Source organism: Carassius gibelio, chromosome B11, assembly GCF_023724105.1.
Source record: "Carassius gibelio isolate Cgi1373 ecotype wild population from Czech Republic chromosome B11, carGib1.2-hapl.c, whole genome shotgun sequence".
In the NCBI taxonomy this organism is placed as follows: Eukaryota; Metazoa; Chordata; class Actinopteri; order Cypriniformes; family Cyprinidae; genus Carassius; species Carassius gibelio.
Window position 1 is genome coordinate 5,145,058 of NC_068406.1, and position 18,771 is coordinate 5,163,828.

At 40.6% G+C, this 18,771-nt stretch overlaps 1 protein-coding gene across 1 annotated transcript in view; it reads left to right on the forward strand.

Annotated features, from left to right (window-relative positions):
- iars1 (isoleucyl-tRNA synthetase 1) overlaps positions 1–18,771 on the forward strand; it is a 48,047-nt gene that overhangs the window by 7,159 nt on the left and 22,117 nt on the right. The window contains exons 11-18 of the mRNA XM_052568922.1: positions 4,584–4,706; positions 8,640–8,731; positions 11,020–11,118; positions 15,512–15,638; positions 16,313–16,386; positions 16,487–16,681; positions 17,592–17,678; positions 17,752–17,835. Coding sequence (XP_052424882.1) covers positions 4,584–4,706; positions 8,640–8,731; positions 11,020–11,118; positions 15,512–15,638; positions 16,313–16,386; positions 16,487–16,681; positions 17,592–17,678; positions 17,752–17,835 — 881 coding nt within the window. The remainder of the gene's footprint in view (positions 1–4,583; positions 4,707–8,639; positions 8,732–11,019; positions 11,119–15,511; positions 15,639–16,312; positions 16,387–16,486; positions 16,682–17,591; positions 17,679–17,751; positions 17,836–18,771) is intronic.

Below are 18,771 nucleotides of genomic sequence, written 5' to 3' on the forward strand. Positions count from 1 at the left end.
TACTTTTAATTATTGAAAATTAAGCAAACTTAACTTTTTGGTAAACAAAGGGGATTTAAGTCCACTGGCCAAATTTTTTCTTGTTTTAAACAAAAACTCACAATTTTTTTTAACAATTTCTCTTAAAACAAGACTTATCTCATATCTTCTCCAGTAAATGTATCTTGATTTAAGAATCTTTAGACATTTGCCATGGGATACAAAGACAAAACTCCTGATGAAGAACAAGACTTTTTTCAGTGGGATTGAAAGTTGTTGTTGAGAGCAGAGATATTCAAGCCATAAGTTGATGTATTGTTATTCATTCTTTATTTGGTCTTAAAGTCCTAATTTTACATTCATAAAAACTGCAGAAACCCTGTTTGGGAACTGCACAGAAAACTTATCACTGAATACAGTAAATTGAGTTTGAATATTTACAATTTGCAGTAATGATGATAATAATAATAATAATAGTAATGAGAGTAATTTCCAATTTATTACCTCAATAACCTCAGTTTCTTCACATACATCGTGATTACTTAAAATCTTCCATCTGTGCATTTGAGATGAGTGAATTCACATGTCTGGGTGCATTCTCAACAGAGCTGTGAAAACATTTGTGTCGGTTTTATTTCATTTGTAAGAAAACAACATTCATGAACCAAAGAAACGGATCCAAGAGATCCTTGAACAGTTCCTGTCAGGACAATGACTGAAAGAAGTTTTAGGGGCATCTAATAAGCCTTAAAGCAGAGTTGAAGTGCTTTATTAAAAAGAGAGGCTGGAAAAAAGCTTTTGGTGAAAAACTCATTTCAAAGTTCAGCCTGAAGGCATGTGAGCATCTCAAGCACCATTCCATCTAATGAGAGTAAAGTGAACTCTGGTCCTTATCTCTGTGTTGAATGTTTGATGCAGACCAGCCTCAGATCAGCATCACCTTGAGGTTCCTCTCTGTGCCAGAGACAGAAGAACTTATGAAGATGATGCTAAACACTAAACAATCCTGCTGTTAGCCACCTGAGCTCATGGACTTGAAATGATTTATTATGGGAGAGCAAGCAGTACTTGCAGTATAGGACAGAAAAAATGTCCTGGAGTCCTCAGACTTCACTGCACTAAAGCTGCAACTGCAAAACACTGACAAACACCTCGAGTGTACCCTAGCAACTGCAAAACCCTGACAAACACCTCGAGTGTACCCTAGCAACTGCAAAACACTCTGACAAGCACCTCGAGTGTACCCTAGCAACTGCAAAACACTCTGACAAACACCTCGAGTGTACCCTAGCAACTGCAAAACACTCTGACAAACACCTCGAGTGTACCCTAGCAACTGCAAAACACTCTGACAAGCACCTCGAGTGTACCCTAGCAACTGCAAAACACTCTGACAAACACCTCGAGTGTACCCTAGCAACTGCAAAACACTCTGACAAACACCTCGAGTGTACCCTAGCAACTGCAAAACACTCTGACAAGCACCTCGAGTGTACCCTAGCAACTGCAAAACCCTGACAAACACCTCGAGTGTACCCTAGCAACTGCAAAACCCTGACAAACACCTCGAGTGTACCCTAGCAACTGCAAAACACTCTGACAAGCACCTCAAGTGTACCCTAGCAACTGCAAAACACTCTGACAAACACCTCGAGTGTACCCTAGCAACTGCAAAACACTCTGACAAGCACCTCGAGTGTACCCTAGCAACTGCAAAACACTCTGACAAGCACCTCGAGTGTACCCTAGCAACTGCAAAACACTCTGACAAACACCTCGAGTGTACCCTAGCAACTGCAAAACACTCTGACAAACACCTCGAGTGTACCCTAGCAACTGCAAAACCCTGACAAACACCTCGAGTGTACCCTAGCAACTGCAAAACCCTGACAAACACCTCGAGTGTACCCTAGCAACTGCAAAACCCTGACAAACACCTCGAGTGTACCCTAGCAACTGCAAAACACTCTGACAAACACCTCGAGTGTACCCTAGCAACTGCAAAACACTCTGACAAGCACCTCGAGTGTACCCTAGCAACTGCAAAACACTCTGACAAACACCTCGAGTGTACCCTAGCAACTGCAAAACACTCTGACAAGCACCTCGAGTGTACCCTAGCAACTGCAAAACACTCTGACAAACACCTCGAGTGTACCCTAGCAACTGCAAAACCCTGACAAACACCTCGAGTGTACCCTAGCAACTGCAAAACACTCTGACAAGCACCTCGAGTGTACCCTAGCAACTGCAAAACACTCTGACAAACACCTCGAGTGTACCCTAGCAACTGCAAAACACTCTGACAAACACCTCGAGTGTACCCTAGCAACTGCAAAACACTCTGACAAGCACCTCGAGTGTACCCTAGCAACTGCAAAACACTCTGACAAACACCTCGAGTGTACCCTAGCAACTGCAAAACACTCTGACAAACACCTCGAGTGTACCCTAGCAACTGCAAAACACTCTGACAAACACCTCGAGTGTACCCTAGCAACTGCAAAACACTCTGACAAACACCTCGAGTGTACCCTAGCAACTGCAAAACACTCTGACAAGCACCTCGAGTGTACCCTAGCAACTGCAAAACCCTGACAAACACCTCGAGTGTACCCTAGCAACTGCAAAACACTCTGACAAGCACCTCGAGTGTACCCTAGCAACTGCAAAACACTCTGACAAGCACCTCGAGTGTACCCTAGCAACTGCAAAACACTCTGACAAACACCTCGAGTGTACCCTAGCAACTGCAAAACCCTGACAAACACCTCGAGTGTACCCTAGCAACTGCAAAACACTCTGACAAACACCTCGAGTGTACCCTAGCAACTGCAAAACCCTGACAAACACCTCGAGTGTACCCTAGCAACTGCAAAACCCTGACAAACACCTCGAGTGTACCCTAGCAACTGCAAAACCCTGACAAACACCTCGAGTGTACCCTAGCAACTGCAAAACCCTGACAAGCACCTCGAGTGTACCCTAGCAACTGCAAAACACTCTGACAAACACCTCGAGTGTACCCTAGCAACTGCAAAACACTGACAAACACCTCGAGTGTACCCTAGCAACTGCAAAACCCTGACAAACACCTCGAGTGTACCCTAGCAACTGCAAAACCCTGACAAGCACCTCGAGTGTACCCTAGCAACTGCAAAACCCTGACAAACACCTTGAGTGTACCCTAGCAACTGCAAAACCCTGACAAACACCTCGAGTGTACCCTAGCAACTGCAAAACACTCTGACAAACACCTCGAGTGTACCCTAGCAACTGCAAAACACTCTGACAAGCACCTCGAGTGTACCCTAGCAACTGCAAAACACCCTGACAAACATCTTGATTGTACCCTAGCAACTGCAAAACACTGACAAACACCTCGAGTGTACCCTAGCAACTGCAAAACACTCTGACAAACACCTCGAGTGTACCCTAGCAACTGCAAAACACCCTGACAAACATCTTGATTGTACCCTAGCAACTGCAAAACACTCTGACAAGCACCTCGAGTGTACCCTAGCAACTGCAAAACACCCTGACAAACATCTCGAGTGTACCCTAGCAACTGCAAAACCCTGACAAGCACCTCGAGTGTACCCTAGCAACTGCAAAACACTCTGACAAGCACCTCAAGTGTACCCTAGCAACTGCAAAACACCCTGACAAACATCTCGAGTGTACCCTAGCAACTGCAAAACCCTGACAAACACCTCGAGTGTACCCTAGCAACTGCAAAACCCTGACAAACACCTCGAGTGTACCCTAGCAACTGCAAAACCCTGACAAGCACCTCGAGTGTACCCTAGCAACTGCAAAACACTCTGACAAACACCTCGAGTGTACCCTAGCAACTGCAAAACACTGACAAACACCTCGAGTGTACCCTAGCAACTGCAAAACCCTGACAAACACCTCGAGTGTACCCTAGCAACTGCAAAACCCTGACAAGCACCTCGAGTGTACCCTAGCAACTGCAAAACCCTGACAAACACCTTGAGTGTACCCTAGCAACTGCAAAACCCTGACAAACACCTCGAGTGTACCCTAGCAACTGCAAAACACTCTGACAAACACCTCGAGTGTACCCTAGCAACTGCAAAACACTCTGACAAGCACCTCGAGTGTACCCTAGCAACTGCAAAACACCCTGACAAACATCTTGATTGTACCCTAGCAACTGCAAAACACTGACAAACACCTCGAGTGTACCCTAGCAACTGCAAAACACTCTGACAAACACCTCGAGTGTACCCTAGCAACTGCAAAACACCCTGACAAACATCTTGATTGTACCCTAGCAACTGCAAAACACTCTGACAAGCACCTCGAGTGTACCCTAGCAACTGCAAAACACCCTGACAAACATCTCGAGTGTACCCTAGCAACTGCAAAACCCTGACAAGCACCTCGAGTGTACCCTAGCAGTCTCTCTTCTCTGGCTGTTTTGAGCAGGATGTTTGACTCTCCTGTGTGTCGTTGTGTGGAGGCTCATTCCCCTGATGTTCTGTAATTGAGACACAGGAAGACACTGATGATCTGCTGTTCTCAGAAACACAATCCCAGTGTGATGGATGTTGTGATTTTTTTTTCTTTGTTTGCAGGATGATTACCGCGTCTGTATGGAGTATAAGATCATCCAGAGAGACGCGGCTCCCATCTGCCCCGTGGACCCCTCCGGTGTCTTCACTGCAGAGGTCACTCACTTCGCCGGTCAGTACGTGAAGGTACGGATGCTGCTGTCTGCTGTCCACCTCATCAGCGGCCCAAGCGCACACCACACTCACACTTACAGAGTAGGGCTGCAGGATACTGGAAAACACTAACAGTTTAATATTTAGGGCCAGATTTACCAAACAGGGTAAATTAGCGCCAGTGCACAATTCCATAAAAGCACAGATGGGAGGGAAAATTCAGCAGGATTTACTAACAATGTGCACATTAAAGAACACCGAAGCAGCAGATCATTTCTATAATGAGCAGCACAGATTACCAGCTGCTTTAAGATATGCTTTTTTAGGGCTTTAACTTTTGACATGGCACAAAACGAAACATCGGTTGCTTTACCTGCCAGTCATATTGTCACTTGGGTGGTTCTTAGCCTCTTGGCTACACGAGACTGAAGCCTTACCTTAAATAAAGTTTAGACATAATTGTAGACTAGTGAACAGTCAGTAATAAAATAAAAACAGTTCAATAAAAAATAAAGATTAATATTGTGTTTTTGCTCTTTTGCCAACTAAAATAGATAAAACAAAGCCACAGCAAAACAGGTGCATGCCTCCAAGCAACACACAGCGTTACTGAATCAATCTTCATTTCTGAATTATTATGAATTATGAAGTCACTTGCTGTTTTTCCTTAGCTCAGTTTTCTGCACAACACTCACTCTTTTCACAATGCAATCAACAAGCTTTTTTGTTGTTGTTAAAAAGCTAGTTCACTCTAAAATGTAACCGAAAACAAAAGTTGCAGTGTGCATGTGTCCGTGCATATGTGTATGTTTGTGTGTGTGCATTTGTGTATGTATGTGTGTGTTTGTGTGTGTGTGTATGTGTGTGTGTGTGTGTGTGTGTGTGTGCGTCTGTGCAATTGTGTATGTGTGTGTGTCCAGAACTCAGAGCAGCAGTTGAACCCCACACAAATGAAGATGTACTTTAAGGGAACTTGTCTCCAGTGTGGAGGTGTGATGTGTGACAGAGGGACTATGGGAGTGCTGATGTCAGCGCTTTAGCTCGGTGCCAGAGAAACTCTGCTCTGTTTCCTGAGAATAGCTTTTATCATAGTTCTGCTCTGTCACTTTATATTTTGGCACTCATAGTCAGGTTCTCTTTGCCTAAGCGCTCATTAGTGCTCTCGCAGCGCTCACTGTCCACCCGTGTCTTTGAAATAGAGTCGGCAGAGACGGACTCCCTGACAGTTTCATGCGTGCACTTTGGAAATATTGAATCAGGGTGTAAATAACCGGTGGGTTTGCTAATTAACATTTGAACCCCATCAGTTTGGGGGGCTGAAAAACTAAGTAGGCAATGCAGAACAGTGGCTCACCCCGAAATTCTGTCTTCATTTACTCTCTCGTGTCAACCCAAACTAGGCCTGTCGACAGGGCCACTGACACAATAAAAAATAAACAAAAAATTATTTAATAATAAGACATTGTTTCAACTGGAGGAAAAGATCAGTGAAAAGCACATAAGGGAGCAACAAATGAATCTAAACCTGAAACACTGTTTATTTTTACTGTTTATTCCAAAACACAAACCTGGGGCCCGTTCTTCGTACGTCGCTTATTACATCCGAGATCAAATGACACATCCAAGATGATATCATCGTGCTAATCCTGATCCGGCTAATTGGGTTCTTCGAACACACCTGTTGTGTATGATGAGTATCGCTGGATTGAGTTATCTGAGATAATTGCGCGTTCATGTGTTGTCTTAAAAGGGGATATGTATCGATTCTCGAAACCATGATCAGCAGTGCAGCGATTGCAAGACGGCAATGTAATGACGTCATATGATTTAAAACGACACCCGATGACTTTTATAAGGAAACAGCCAAGCAAACAAAACTAAATAAATGTTATATTAGATACATGAAACAGATAATAGATACATGTTTTTATTTTATTAGAATTTTTTTCATGATTCCCAATTATTTAGATTCGCAATTTATAATAGTTGTGTAGTCTTTACATTTTTATTTTAATGTAGAAATTATCTATTCATTTCATTTCATATTTGGACAGATTTGTTACGTGACAGCATTAATGAAAGTTTCTTAAGGGTCAATATCATGTTATCTCCATCAAGCCACTCTTATAATAGCAGTCATCACTCAAAATAATGCATGACTCTATTATCTGTATAGCATGTGTGTACGACTCTAATACAATTATGAAGTAATAATTTTATGACAAATAAATATTTCAGTGAGTAAAACTGGAGTGTCTATAGCAGGCTGTTATGGACTACACAGCATTTTTATATTATTTTTAAATATTTTTTTAAATGATTATTTTTTTAAATTATTGTCCCTGGATCAGTACGATACTCTTGTAATAAAGTAGCGGTGGTAGCAGACATATTTTGAGTATCAGTTCTGTTTGAGAAGCGATCTAATCCTGTTTACATGAAATAAGCTGCTCCCGAGCAGGTTTAAGCTCACGGACCTGTTGCTATGACAGCAGCTCCGGAATGAGCTTCGAAGAACCAAACGATCCAAGATCAAATCATCAAATCATCAACATTCAAATCCAGCTAATTGAGTTAGCGACGTACGAAGAACAGGCCCCTGGATGTTAATAGAAGTCTGTTTTGTTTTCTAGTGCATAACATTAATTCAATCAAATTTTAAAGTTCTGGTTATAATTTTACATTTACATTTAAATTTAGTCATTTAGCAGACACTTTTATCCAAAGCGAATTACAAATTAGTAATTTTCACACTTTTATTTCTTTTGTATTTTGAAAAACATTCTGTATATTTTGTCAATAAATTCAACACCAAAGATGCCGGTGGAAGAGTCACCGATCTTGATTCTGATACCACAGCAAATGCTAGTAGCATCTCTAATATACCATTAAAGACTAGTAAACAGTCCATAATGAATTAAGAACTCATTAGCAAATTACAAGCAATGGCACAAATGAATACAGTAAAACAAATGAAGAGTTAATTTGCAAAAACAGATTCTCAGAAATAGTTTTTCCATTCAGCATTCCAATTAAAATAAAGCTTTACATTTTAACAGATAGGGCTAACAGTAGTAAGCAAGTAAGAAAAGTAAAACTGCATGGTCACACTCATATAAATGATTTTTTTCTTGGTCAAAGGTGATGGGACTTACAAGAGAGATAATTTTTGTATTTGTGTGAAAATGAAAAGCCTTTTAGAATACAGCTTTTGAGTAAATGAAGCTGTTGTTCAGCAGTCACTAGCTAGTGTGAGCAGTGATAGATTAATGCTAGTTACTAATGCTAGTTACTGCCAGTGAAACGGTGTGCTAGCAGGGTTAAATAGTGAAGCCTGATGAACACAGCTTCAATCGCAATATGTATGATGATACACAGACTTGGCAAATAACTACAATTGCAATTTCTTAAATGGCCTACTTAAGCTATTTTCTAAAATAACTAATAGATCTTGAAAAAGGTTCTCTTGGGAGTTCAGCGTGATTGTGCTGGTTTACTGCTAGTTGGATGAAGAGCGTCTCTGGTGATAATAAATGCACGTTGAATCTTGTAAACACTTCTGCAGTTTCAGGTAGCACCTTGCAGGTTAAAGTCTTCTCCCGGAGGAGCATGGATACCCTTCATAAGGCCTCACGGGTTAAGAAAAGGTTCCTAAAATCGATGATGAATGCGACAGGAAGCCAATTCAGCCTCGCTTCTGCTCCAAGGACACGCTGGACACATTTCCATTAAAGTGAATTAATATGACTTTTGTTGAAAGTCAGTCAATGAAAAGTGCAGGGATGTGACCGTTCCCAAAGAGAGCGAACGCTTCATCCAGAGCAGCAGACGAAGCTGTAAAGCCAGGCCTGTGTCTGTGTCTGCAGCGGGGCTCGACGCCAGCTCTGCAGCCACACACATGCTTTATTCTGCTTGTATTCGCTGCACGCTCTGAGACTTTGTTCTGTCTGTCCTCAATGCTTTCAGGATGCAGACAAAAACATAATCAAGTTTCTGAAGGAGAACGGGCGTCTGGTGAGCTCCAGCTCGTTCAAGCACAGCTACCCTTTCTGCTGGAGGTGAGTGCAGACACACTCTCATTTACTTACAATATTTGCTGGAGAAATACGGTCATTCTAATTTAAACTGAGCACATTTTTCAAAAGTAAAGCTGGCATTGCATATAGGGATATTGTTGGATCTTTGACAAATTGCTTATGCTTCGATTTTCTAAGTAATTTTGGAGAAAAGCATCAGAATCAATCTGAAATTTTAATTTGAAATTTCACACCTTTACTCTGATCACTGTGAGACAGCTGAATTGCTGAATTCTGAATCTAATGGACTACCATGAACTGAAAAAAAAAAAGTAATGTGAACACCCATTATTATTGTTATAATGGGGTAGAAATATAATTCCTGTTGGCTACAGTAAACAAACATAGATTGAGAATGTATTTTATTGATCTTTTAATTGTCTTTCGTTTCTCTTGGTTGTATATCAGTGCCGTGTTGTTAGACTTGTTAGACTTCCAGAAATGGCAAATCTTGGTCTGTTTATCAGCAGGAGCAACTGTGTTTGCAATTATGACTTCATCAGGACTCATCGGCGAAAAAGCATAGCGAGGAAAAACTGAAAGTGATTGATGAGGAACATTAAACACTAACAAGATTTCACATAACGCAGATCCACTGTACAACGTGACTGCAATCTTCCTCGTTCACCTGTTTCAACAAAAACTGGCCACAGAGAGCTTGACAACCAACATTTCTGAAGTAAATGTTCTTGTAGATGACAAGTTGGAAGCTGTATTAAAGACTAATGGTGGTCAAACACCATGATAAAGAAATGTTGTATATTTCCAGGGTGTTCACATTATTTTTTCCATCCCCTGTCCATCAGGAATTCAGAGAACAGGACTATTGCCAAAGGTCACATTGAGTTTTTCTTTATCAACCAAACCAGAAGGCTTTTTAAAAGTGAGGCGCTCACATCTCTGTGACCTCTGCTGGACGGGGCAGAGTTCAGTCGATACGCTGGCCTGTAGAGAGGGGGTCACGGGGCAGGAACATTAGCATACGGTGCTCAATATCTAGCCTGCTGTTTCATCACTTCACACGAGCGCGAGTGAACCGGCAGAGACCTCCAGCCTCATTAACCCCTCTGACGAACAGAAACTCATGTAGCGCTTACGCCATCAATAAATCACTCTCCTGAGCTCTGCTGGGGACCAACATTATGGATATTGAAGGGCTTCGTCAATCAGCAGTGGTTGAGAATGCTAATGCTGAGGCTTACAGAGGTCAGACATGCTCCTCATCTCTAATCATAGACAACAAACCAGCTGAGAGAGCTGGACTGTTTCACTTCTAACTTCAGTGAAAGTAAACCAACAAAAGATGCTTTCATCTGGTTCTCATTGGTTATCTGGTCGGTGTAATACAACCCCGAGTCGGACTCGAGGGAAAAGACAAATAATCAATTAAAAGCTGTTCATTGCATTATTGGATAGTCAAACATCTTTATTTTATAAAAATTTATTTGTAAAGGTACCATTGTAGAATTGTAACATTAATTGTTTCCATTTCATGCATTGTACCAAATTTAGCCAATGGCTAGTTTTCATCCGCGGTCCCTTTGCAGCTAATCATAAAAACCAAACAACAGACACATACACATTTTATTTGGGTAATCATTTTTAGGTGCTAGTAGAAAGTTGAGATGCATTAATCTTGTACTTTGATTTGGTGTTGATGCTGATAGTGAAGTATGTGAACCGATTGGCTAGCGGTCAGACACGATTAGTCCAAACACACTGTGTGCTAGTCATGGTCATTACTGGACGGCGCCCAAAACATCCACTAATGCAAGAGGAGGTCACAAGCAATTATTGTTTACTAATGATCAAATGGTTTTTTTCCATAGGCATTTAGGTAATGAATCAAATTACAAACTGCCATTAGAAACAAACAAAATTATGCAAATAGAAAAAAAAGTACTTAAATACACTGAAAACACTGAAGCATTGCGAGTGAATTAAATCAGCAACACGTTGTTTCATATGCATAGTCATTAATTACTTATATTGAATACAATAGTGATTATTTAGCATTTTGGAAGGTATTCAAAGAGCTCAAGCAGTTTATCATATAAGTGCCATCCTGCATTCATAAAACAGTATTTACAGATTAATGATTTTACTTTTAAAATGATTAATCATAGGGGTTTCTTCACTATTACGGAAACTTCCCATCTTCCCATCTGCGGTTGATTGGTAGTCGTGCTATAATGATGCTGGCACAGGAGAGAGCCCTGGAACATTATAAAAGTTCATCTTGAAATATTGAAAAAGTTTTTCTTTGGCAGGTCGGACACACCGCTGATCTATAAAGCAGTGCCCAGCTGGTTTGTGAGGGTGGAGCACATGGTGGAGAAGCTTCTGGACAACAACAGCAAATGCTACTGGTACAGTGTCTCTACACCTGTATGTTTGCGACGCTTGTGTAATGCATGACTGGACAAACACTCTTCAGAGTTCAGCTGGTGATTTCTCAATGGGATCTTTATTCTCTTGATGATGTGTGATATGGTGCATAGCAAGAGCTTTTTTTCTCAGATGTAGTTTCAAAGTAATTTGAGTTTGTTGTGAACGACTCTTTGTTAAGTTCCTTGTGCAGGATCTGTTTTGAGGTATGTGCTCTGAAGGTTTTGCTCTAATTTTCTTAGGTTTTGAATTACATGTTCTTTGGTTTCTGTATAATTCCCCCCATTTAGCATTTTCTGAAAACGCTGCTTTTGCACACTCACGCCCTGATCTGGGTCCCACAGAATGTTTTCCAGGTTTCATCTACAGTTCGTCTTGACAAAAAGCTTTTCAAAGAGTTCGCATCTTTTGCAGAAAGGGCCCTCAGATTCACGTCGACTAATTAGCCTGTTTCTCATTAACACAAAGTTTAATCTACATGACACTTGGTACACTCTCGGAACAGGATATTTGGAGGATTCGCACCAAATTTCATCCAGTTCCGCCTATAGAGGGCACTACAACTGAAATATGTTTATAACTCAGGAAGTGTTTGACAAAGGTAGGAAATTCACCAAATGCACATGACAGCTGTGTTCTGCCGCGGTCGTTCTATCATCCTAAAACTTCCCACTTGCAATTTAAAAAAAGTACTTTTGCAGAAGTGTCATTTTTAATGCACATAATCTTGAGCCTCCTGCATGACACAATAACTAGATGGGCCATGTTTAAGTGTACGCAGGAATCTTCCGCATGCATATGCAAGGCTGATCTGCTGCGATACAGTCAGAAGACTTTCAATCTACTAATCACCATCATCCATTACCATGGATTTACTACAGTAACATTAACTGTGCCATGGTATTGTGGCAGAAATTTGGGATATTCATGTTAAATTTAATAATTGGAGCAATGGAAAGTATCCTAATTATAGTATTTTTCTGATATAGCTACAGCATGTGTGCATTTATACTAAATGTATTTAGGGTAACTTCTGCCTCCATACAAATACCTAAAAACCATATATATATAATTTTTCTTTTTCTTTCAGTAATATTACAATTAATATTATCAGGCAAACCAGAGCTGTTTCTTGATTTGAAACATTATCACTCATTCACAAGATTAAATAAGAAATCGAAGAAATACATTTTTTGTATCAAGATATTTATTTTGTCTAGGAAAATTAGTGGTCGGATTGACCAGTTTTTAAACACGTCTATGAAAGTAGGGTTAGCTACTGCACTTTGAAGAAAAGAAAAAAATCTGAAAAAGCATTTTTAGTAACAATGAAATCAGACTTCTGTGTGAAATCTTTAAAAATCGCCTTTCCTAATGTGCTAGTTAGCAAGTTTCACGATGAATGCGGCTAAAGTTTACCGTCTCTCAGAGAGCAGCTCAGAAGATGGGGCGGTGTCAGTAGAGCTCATTAACATTTAAAGCAGAATGCAATAATACTGGGTGCTTTGAAAAGAGCTGTTTCTGACAAGGCGAAAAACACTACCACTGAGAAACTTTAACCAAACTATGTTACAGACTTTTCATTAAGACCCTAAAGAATCATATCAACTTGTGGAAGATGGGCATCCTATGACTCCTTTAAAAAGATTGGTATAGGAGACCATATCAGCAAATATTGCTTTCTGTTGATTGGCCTGAAAAATCCTGATCGGAGCACCTTCATGAGGAAGGTAGAGATGTTAAGTTTGTGAATTAATTGTTCTTCATCAGTATATAGAATCCATTCAAACACAGTCTCATTACTAGTTAACAGCCCACTCAAGGGTAGGATAATCTGTGAATATCAATTTAAATTGCAGTCCATGAGCCACTTTCATGATCCTTTTATGGTGATTATGTCCTTTTTGAAACTTGAAAGCTTCAGTCTTCGTTCAGTGTAATTGCGTTAAAAAGAGTGACCGAGCAGTTTTCCGAAGTCAAATGGGTTTGACACGGCATGAAGATAACAGAAGAGTAAATGACACGATTTTTGTGAATTATTCCTTTAACCCATTATTTCACCAAGTATGCTTTATTTTATTAAATCAGTCCCAAGAAGCCGTATAGCCTAAAGTTTATCACACCTGTCCTGATTTGACCTCACGTTAACAATCTAAAGCACATTTCTTCTGTTGGCTTATTATAGAGCTATGGATGATGTCCTGCGCATTCAGCCCATCACAGTGCCCTTAAATTCTACATTTAGTTCAGAGATGAGAGAGCAAAAGAGAAGAGAAAAATCATTAAATTGATAGAGTGGGTGCTGAGATGGAACTTAAATAGAAATGCCTCTTCCCGATGAGAATTGATGAAGTCGGTGGTGTTCTGATGAAAGCTCGCTGCAGAAGCAGAGACTCTCTCTATGCTGTGTCTTGAGGAGTGCAGCAGGACGACGCCCAGGAGGACGTTTAACCTTCCTTTAGTGAGGGATGGATTATTTTAAATTGTTAGTTTTGCTTTTTATGTCCAAGGAGAAAGAGGAGAACAGGGAATATAGACCTGAATAATAATTTGAAAAATCTCTCCAGCTAGTGTGCCGTGAAATCGATTAGTTTTGGTGCGACTGATGATCAGTAGCAATATTTAGATGTTTTTTCAAATACAAATTATCCTTGTATTTATAAATGTATTTTAATTAAACATAACTATTATAGTGTAGTCTTACTTGTGAAATGATTTGTGATCCAGAGGCAACCTACCAAACTGGAGAAACAAAAGTGATTTTTATTTTATTTTTTTTGTGCTGGGAAATATAACAGGATTTATTTATCAGACAAAAGCAAAGCAAATTTCTGTGTAAATTATGCTAAACATACAATGCAAAAAATGACATTTTGTGGAATATTTGCTAGAAGGGTTTCATAAACAATGAACACAGAGATTCGTTTTGCTTATGTTGACTGAATTAAAGCCCCAGAGCTTTAATTTCGGTCCAATATAAATATAACCTTTAATAAAGTCAAACACAACATTCTTATTAACTGACCTGCAAGCTTGTTAGGTTTTTCAGGGATGGTTTTATATTCCTCTAAATCCTATATGACAATTTCTTTTATGACATTTATTTGCTGTAGGTAATCGATCTTCAAATCAAATTTGTAATTTCTTGTGGAGTCCCACAGGGTTCGATTATAGGGCCTTTGTTGTTCTTTGTAGATCAAAGCTATTTGTTTGATGCAGAGCTTGTATTAAAGGCATAACAAAACTAAATTGAACACTGAACTTGTCAGACTGTCATTTAAAGTAGGAGCTGTTAGAATACTTCCAGATAATAACACCCATAATAAGCAAATTCAGCTAGACCAGGGGTGGTGAACGTCTGTCCTGGAGAGCCACACATTTTTTATTTATACAGTACATTTATTTTTGTAGAAATGTGTTGCATGTAAACTGAAATTTTACCACTGCTTATTCGTTTTTACATATTATGTTGTCTTCCCCTTGCACCAACACTGCCCACACTTATATATCTTCCGATTCCTCTTCCACAACAAACAAGAGTGAATGTTTACAGTTTACAGTAACACAAATGTATTTATACAGAACTGCTACAGCTGCTGCGGTTTAAGGTTGTGACATTCGTCCTCATTGAAATTGGTAGGGTTTATGGTGGGTAAATATTGTTTTGCCAATGTTCTCGGTCGATATGAGCCTGATGCAGATATATCGGTATCAGTGAATATGCCACCAATATGTGCAGTTAGTGGGACGCAGTGCTATAAAGTACATAAACAATGTCTCATCTTTTACTCTCACAATGAGCTTATCTTACTCGTTTACTACATTACTGGGCCATATGATTTCCATGAAGCAGAAAACACGGACAGAAGCACGTAATCTATTCATAAAAACAGAATTTACTGTAAAGCGGATTTTCATGGAATGTCATCTTTTTGATGAATAAATAAAAAAGCAGGTCACTACACTTAAATCAAATCGTAATATAGATTATCGTCTGTGAAATATTAAACTGCAAAGAGACTATTTAAATAACGAATCCCCATGTTCTGTGTGTTCATTTGATTACAAGAAAATACACAACACAGAATTTGTGAGAAAAATAAATAATTATAATTATTCATTTTAGATGTTTATTGGAAAAGCTGTGCCTCCTGCATAAACCCGCCCCTGTTGGATTGGATTGGATTACTTTTGCACACATGTACCAAAAAACATTCAGTTTGCTTAAATCAATAAGAAATTCAAATCTTGTTTTGAGAAAAGTTTGAACGTTTAAGTAGTACTCAAGCTTAATAAGAATAAGAGCTCTTGTGGGATGTTTCTGCATCAGTCTACATGAAGTTAAGAGTGGTGTTTCTCTGTCTTTGTACCCAGGGTTCCTGAGTTTGTGAGGGAGAAGCGCTTTGGCAACTGGCTGAGGGACGCTCGAGACTGGGCGATCTCTCGAAACCGCTACTGGGGGACGCCCATCCCTCTGTGGGTCAGCGACGACTATGAAGAGGTCAGTCACGGACCGCCAGCATTTTGCCGCTTTAGCTGTGTTTTGTCTAACTTTGAATGCCTTCTTCATTAGAGTCTTCTTAGAAGGATAACTGTCTTAAACATTGGTAATGATCTTTAAGTGCTCTTATTAGCGTGCTTTTCTTAAAAGCTCAACTTGTGGGAAGTCAGAATTAGGTTGTTGGCTGAAGTGAGCTGCTGGAAAGAAGGACAGCGACCTGCTTCCTGAAAATAGCATAATGAGTTGTTTCCAGGAGCGAGTCTCTGGAGTGCCACCGTCTCCCCGAGCGGAGCGGAGCGGGGCCAGAAGCACAGCGCTCTTGCTCTCTGCTGAGGCGGCCCTATCTGGGCCACATTACCTGAGACCAGCCGAAAATGGGGACAGCAGCCCAACCTCGCCGCTCACTTTTAGTAACACACTTTATGGTAAACTTCACTGCCCACCTGGAGGAAATCAAGGCTGTCCTGCTTTTTGGACGGTGTTAAGTTTGCACTAAAATGTGCCTATTTCCTACCGAATGGATACAATTCTCTTTGGTTAATGAAATATTTTTCCCAACAGTCTGATGAATCTTGGACAGTTCATATCTGTGTTGTACAGTGGTGTCCAAAATGATTAGAGCAGATGAATGTTCAGGAGATGGTGTTGAGTGTTGGTTCTTGGGTGGTGTTTAGGTGGTGTGTGTGGGCTCCACGGCCGAGCTGGAGGAGCTGACAGGAATTAAAGTATCAGATCTTCACAGAGAGAGGTGAGCCACAGAGACACCTGACCGCCTCGTCATCACAGCCTCCGAGCAGCAGAAGCCTCACTCAGGTGTGTGTGTGTGTGTGTGTGTGTGTGTGTGGCAGTATCGACGGCCTGACCATCCCGTCCCGCTGTGGGAAGGGGCAGCTCAAGAGGGTCTCGGAGGTCTTCGACTGCTGGTTCGAGAGCGGCAGTATGCCCTACGCCCAGGTGCACTACCCGTTTGAGAACAGGCGTGAGTTTGAGGACGCCTTCCCGGCTGATTTCATCGCCGAGGGCATCGACCAGACCAGAGGATGGTGAGAACCCCCTCCACTGTTCATTCCTGGAGCGGAATATGAGTAGATCTCTCAGAAAGTGCCAAGATTATAGACCGCAGGTGTATGTGTATATATATAATTACACTGAGTAAAGAACACATGATGCAATGAAGTGTGTTTTACATAGAAGGTGCTAAATTAGGAATAAATAACTTAAATATGAATCAATATAAAGAAAATCTGAATTTTATTTAAAAAAAAAAGTAAAATGTTGAATTATTGAGATTTTAGTTTTCCCACAGAATCCTCACTACTGTACGGAAATAGTGCTACATTGTAAAGTAAAAGTTTTCTAGGATAACTTTACTTTTTTCCCTTTTGCATTAATGGAAACCGGGAGGGAGGGGTACATTTCTTTAGGCAAAATCGTACTAATTTTGTGAGGTTAAATTTGACCCAGACACTTCATATTGCGATTCACATTTCTTTTTTTTCTTCTTTTGAATAATGCATGTATTTACAGAGCTGTGAGACATGTGACTGCAGCTTATTCCACACGCTTCATTTATAATTCCCACACATTTCCCATCGATCCACCGAGCATCAGAATCCCAGTTTTAGATCACTTATGAATTGTTTATCGGAAAAAGCATACAAGACAGCCTTATGCTCCAACATCTGCGGTTTAAAAAAAGAAAACAGCATTTTACATCCTGAACACTGTATTGAAAGAGAATAAATGTATTTAGACAGGAAACTTAGACAGTTTAAGGTTTAAGATTGATCTGATGCAGCATTGCATTTACAGAATGAATCAGAGTTATTTGTTCTGTGGTGGGTTGAGGACCTGTTAATCTAAATCTGAGCGCAGTCGCTCGTCTTTCATCTTTATAGTGAGTGTACCTGAGCTGTTTGTGCAGCATGTGTGTCATGTGTCGCTCCGCTGCAGGTTTTACACGCTGCTGGTGCTCTCGACCGCTCTGTTTGGGAAACCGCCGTTCAAGAACGTGATTGTCAACGGCCTGGTCCTGGCAAGGTAACGCACACACTTCGTCCCACACTGACTCTCTGACCTGGAATCTCTGCTAATGTGTGTGTTGTGTGTTCAGCGATGGACAGAAAATGAGCAAGCGTAAGAAGAATTACCCCGACCCCAGCCTGATTGTGCAGAGCTACGGCGCAGACGCGCTCAGGTGAGCAAACCACAACATACACTAACACAAAACATGCTCCTTCTGCACTCGGTCTACACATATGAATCTGTGAGCCATGTGCAATCCCTCTCAACATGGGCATATGGGTAATAATAAGATATTTATGTCCATCCATATGGGGCTGTGCACACTAAACGCTCTCACATATGCTATGACCATGACTTTACACCCCTTTATCATACACACACATTCCTGGACATCCATCTCCTGACCTGATTCACATCATCATCATGACACAGTAGATTGAGCGCACAATCAGTGTGTGTAGCAGTGTTGTAGTCAAGACCAGCTCATTCGAGTCCGAGTCCAGATAGAGTCCAGAGAGGGTCGAGTCCGAGTCAAGACCGAGTCCAGAAAGGGTCGAGTCCGAGTCAAGACCGAGTTCAGAAAGGGTCGAGTCCGAGTCAAGACCGAGTTCAGAAAGGGTCGAGTCCGAGTCAAGACCGAGTTCAGAAAGGGTCGAGTCCGAGTCAAGACCGAGACCAGAGAGATTGGGTCTGAGACAAGACCTAAAGAAATCTTCAAGAGTATGTCAAATGTTTGGTGGAAACAATAAAGGTTAAAAGGGCCACACAGGTCATTTTATTAGTATTATGAAGTGTTACTTGTCAATATTAAGTGCTCATTTTCACATAACACCGTTGTACCACTATACACATCCATATAACCTTTCTAGTACACAAAATATTACTGTACGACTCTATATTGTAATTCTACATAACACTTCTAGTACAAGTAACATTACTGTACCACTATACCTGTAAATGTTCAACTGTAACAGCTTTTACATAACTTTTAACCTTGAAGCTTAACTAATGACTGCTAATATCCTGAAAATGTCTTGGATTATGTGCACTTTAGATGTTGTGAAGATTACAGATGGGCATAATTACTTTTCAAAAAAATAAGTGAGGA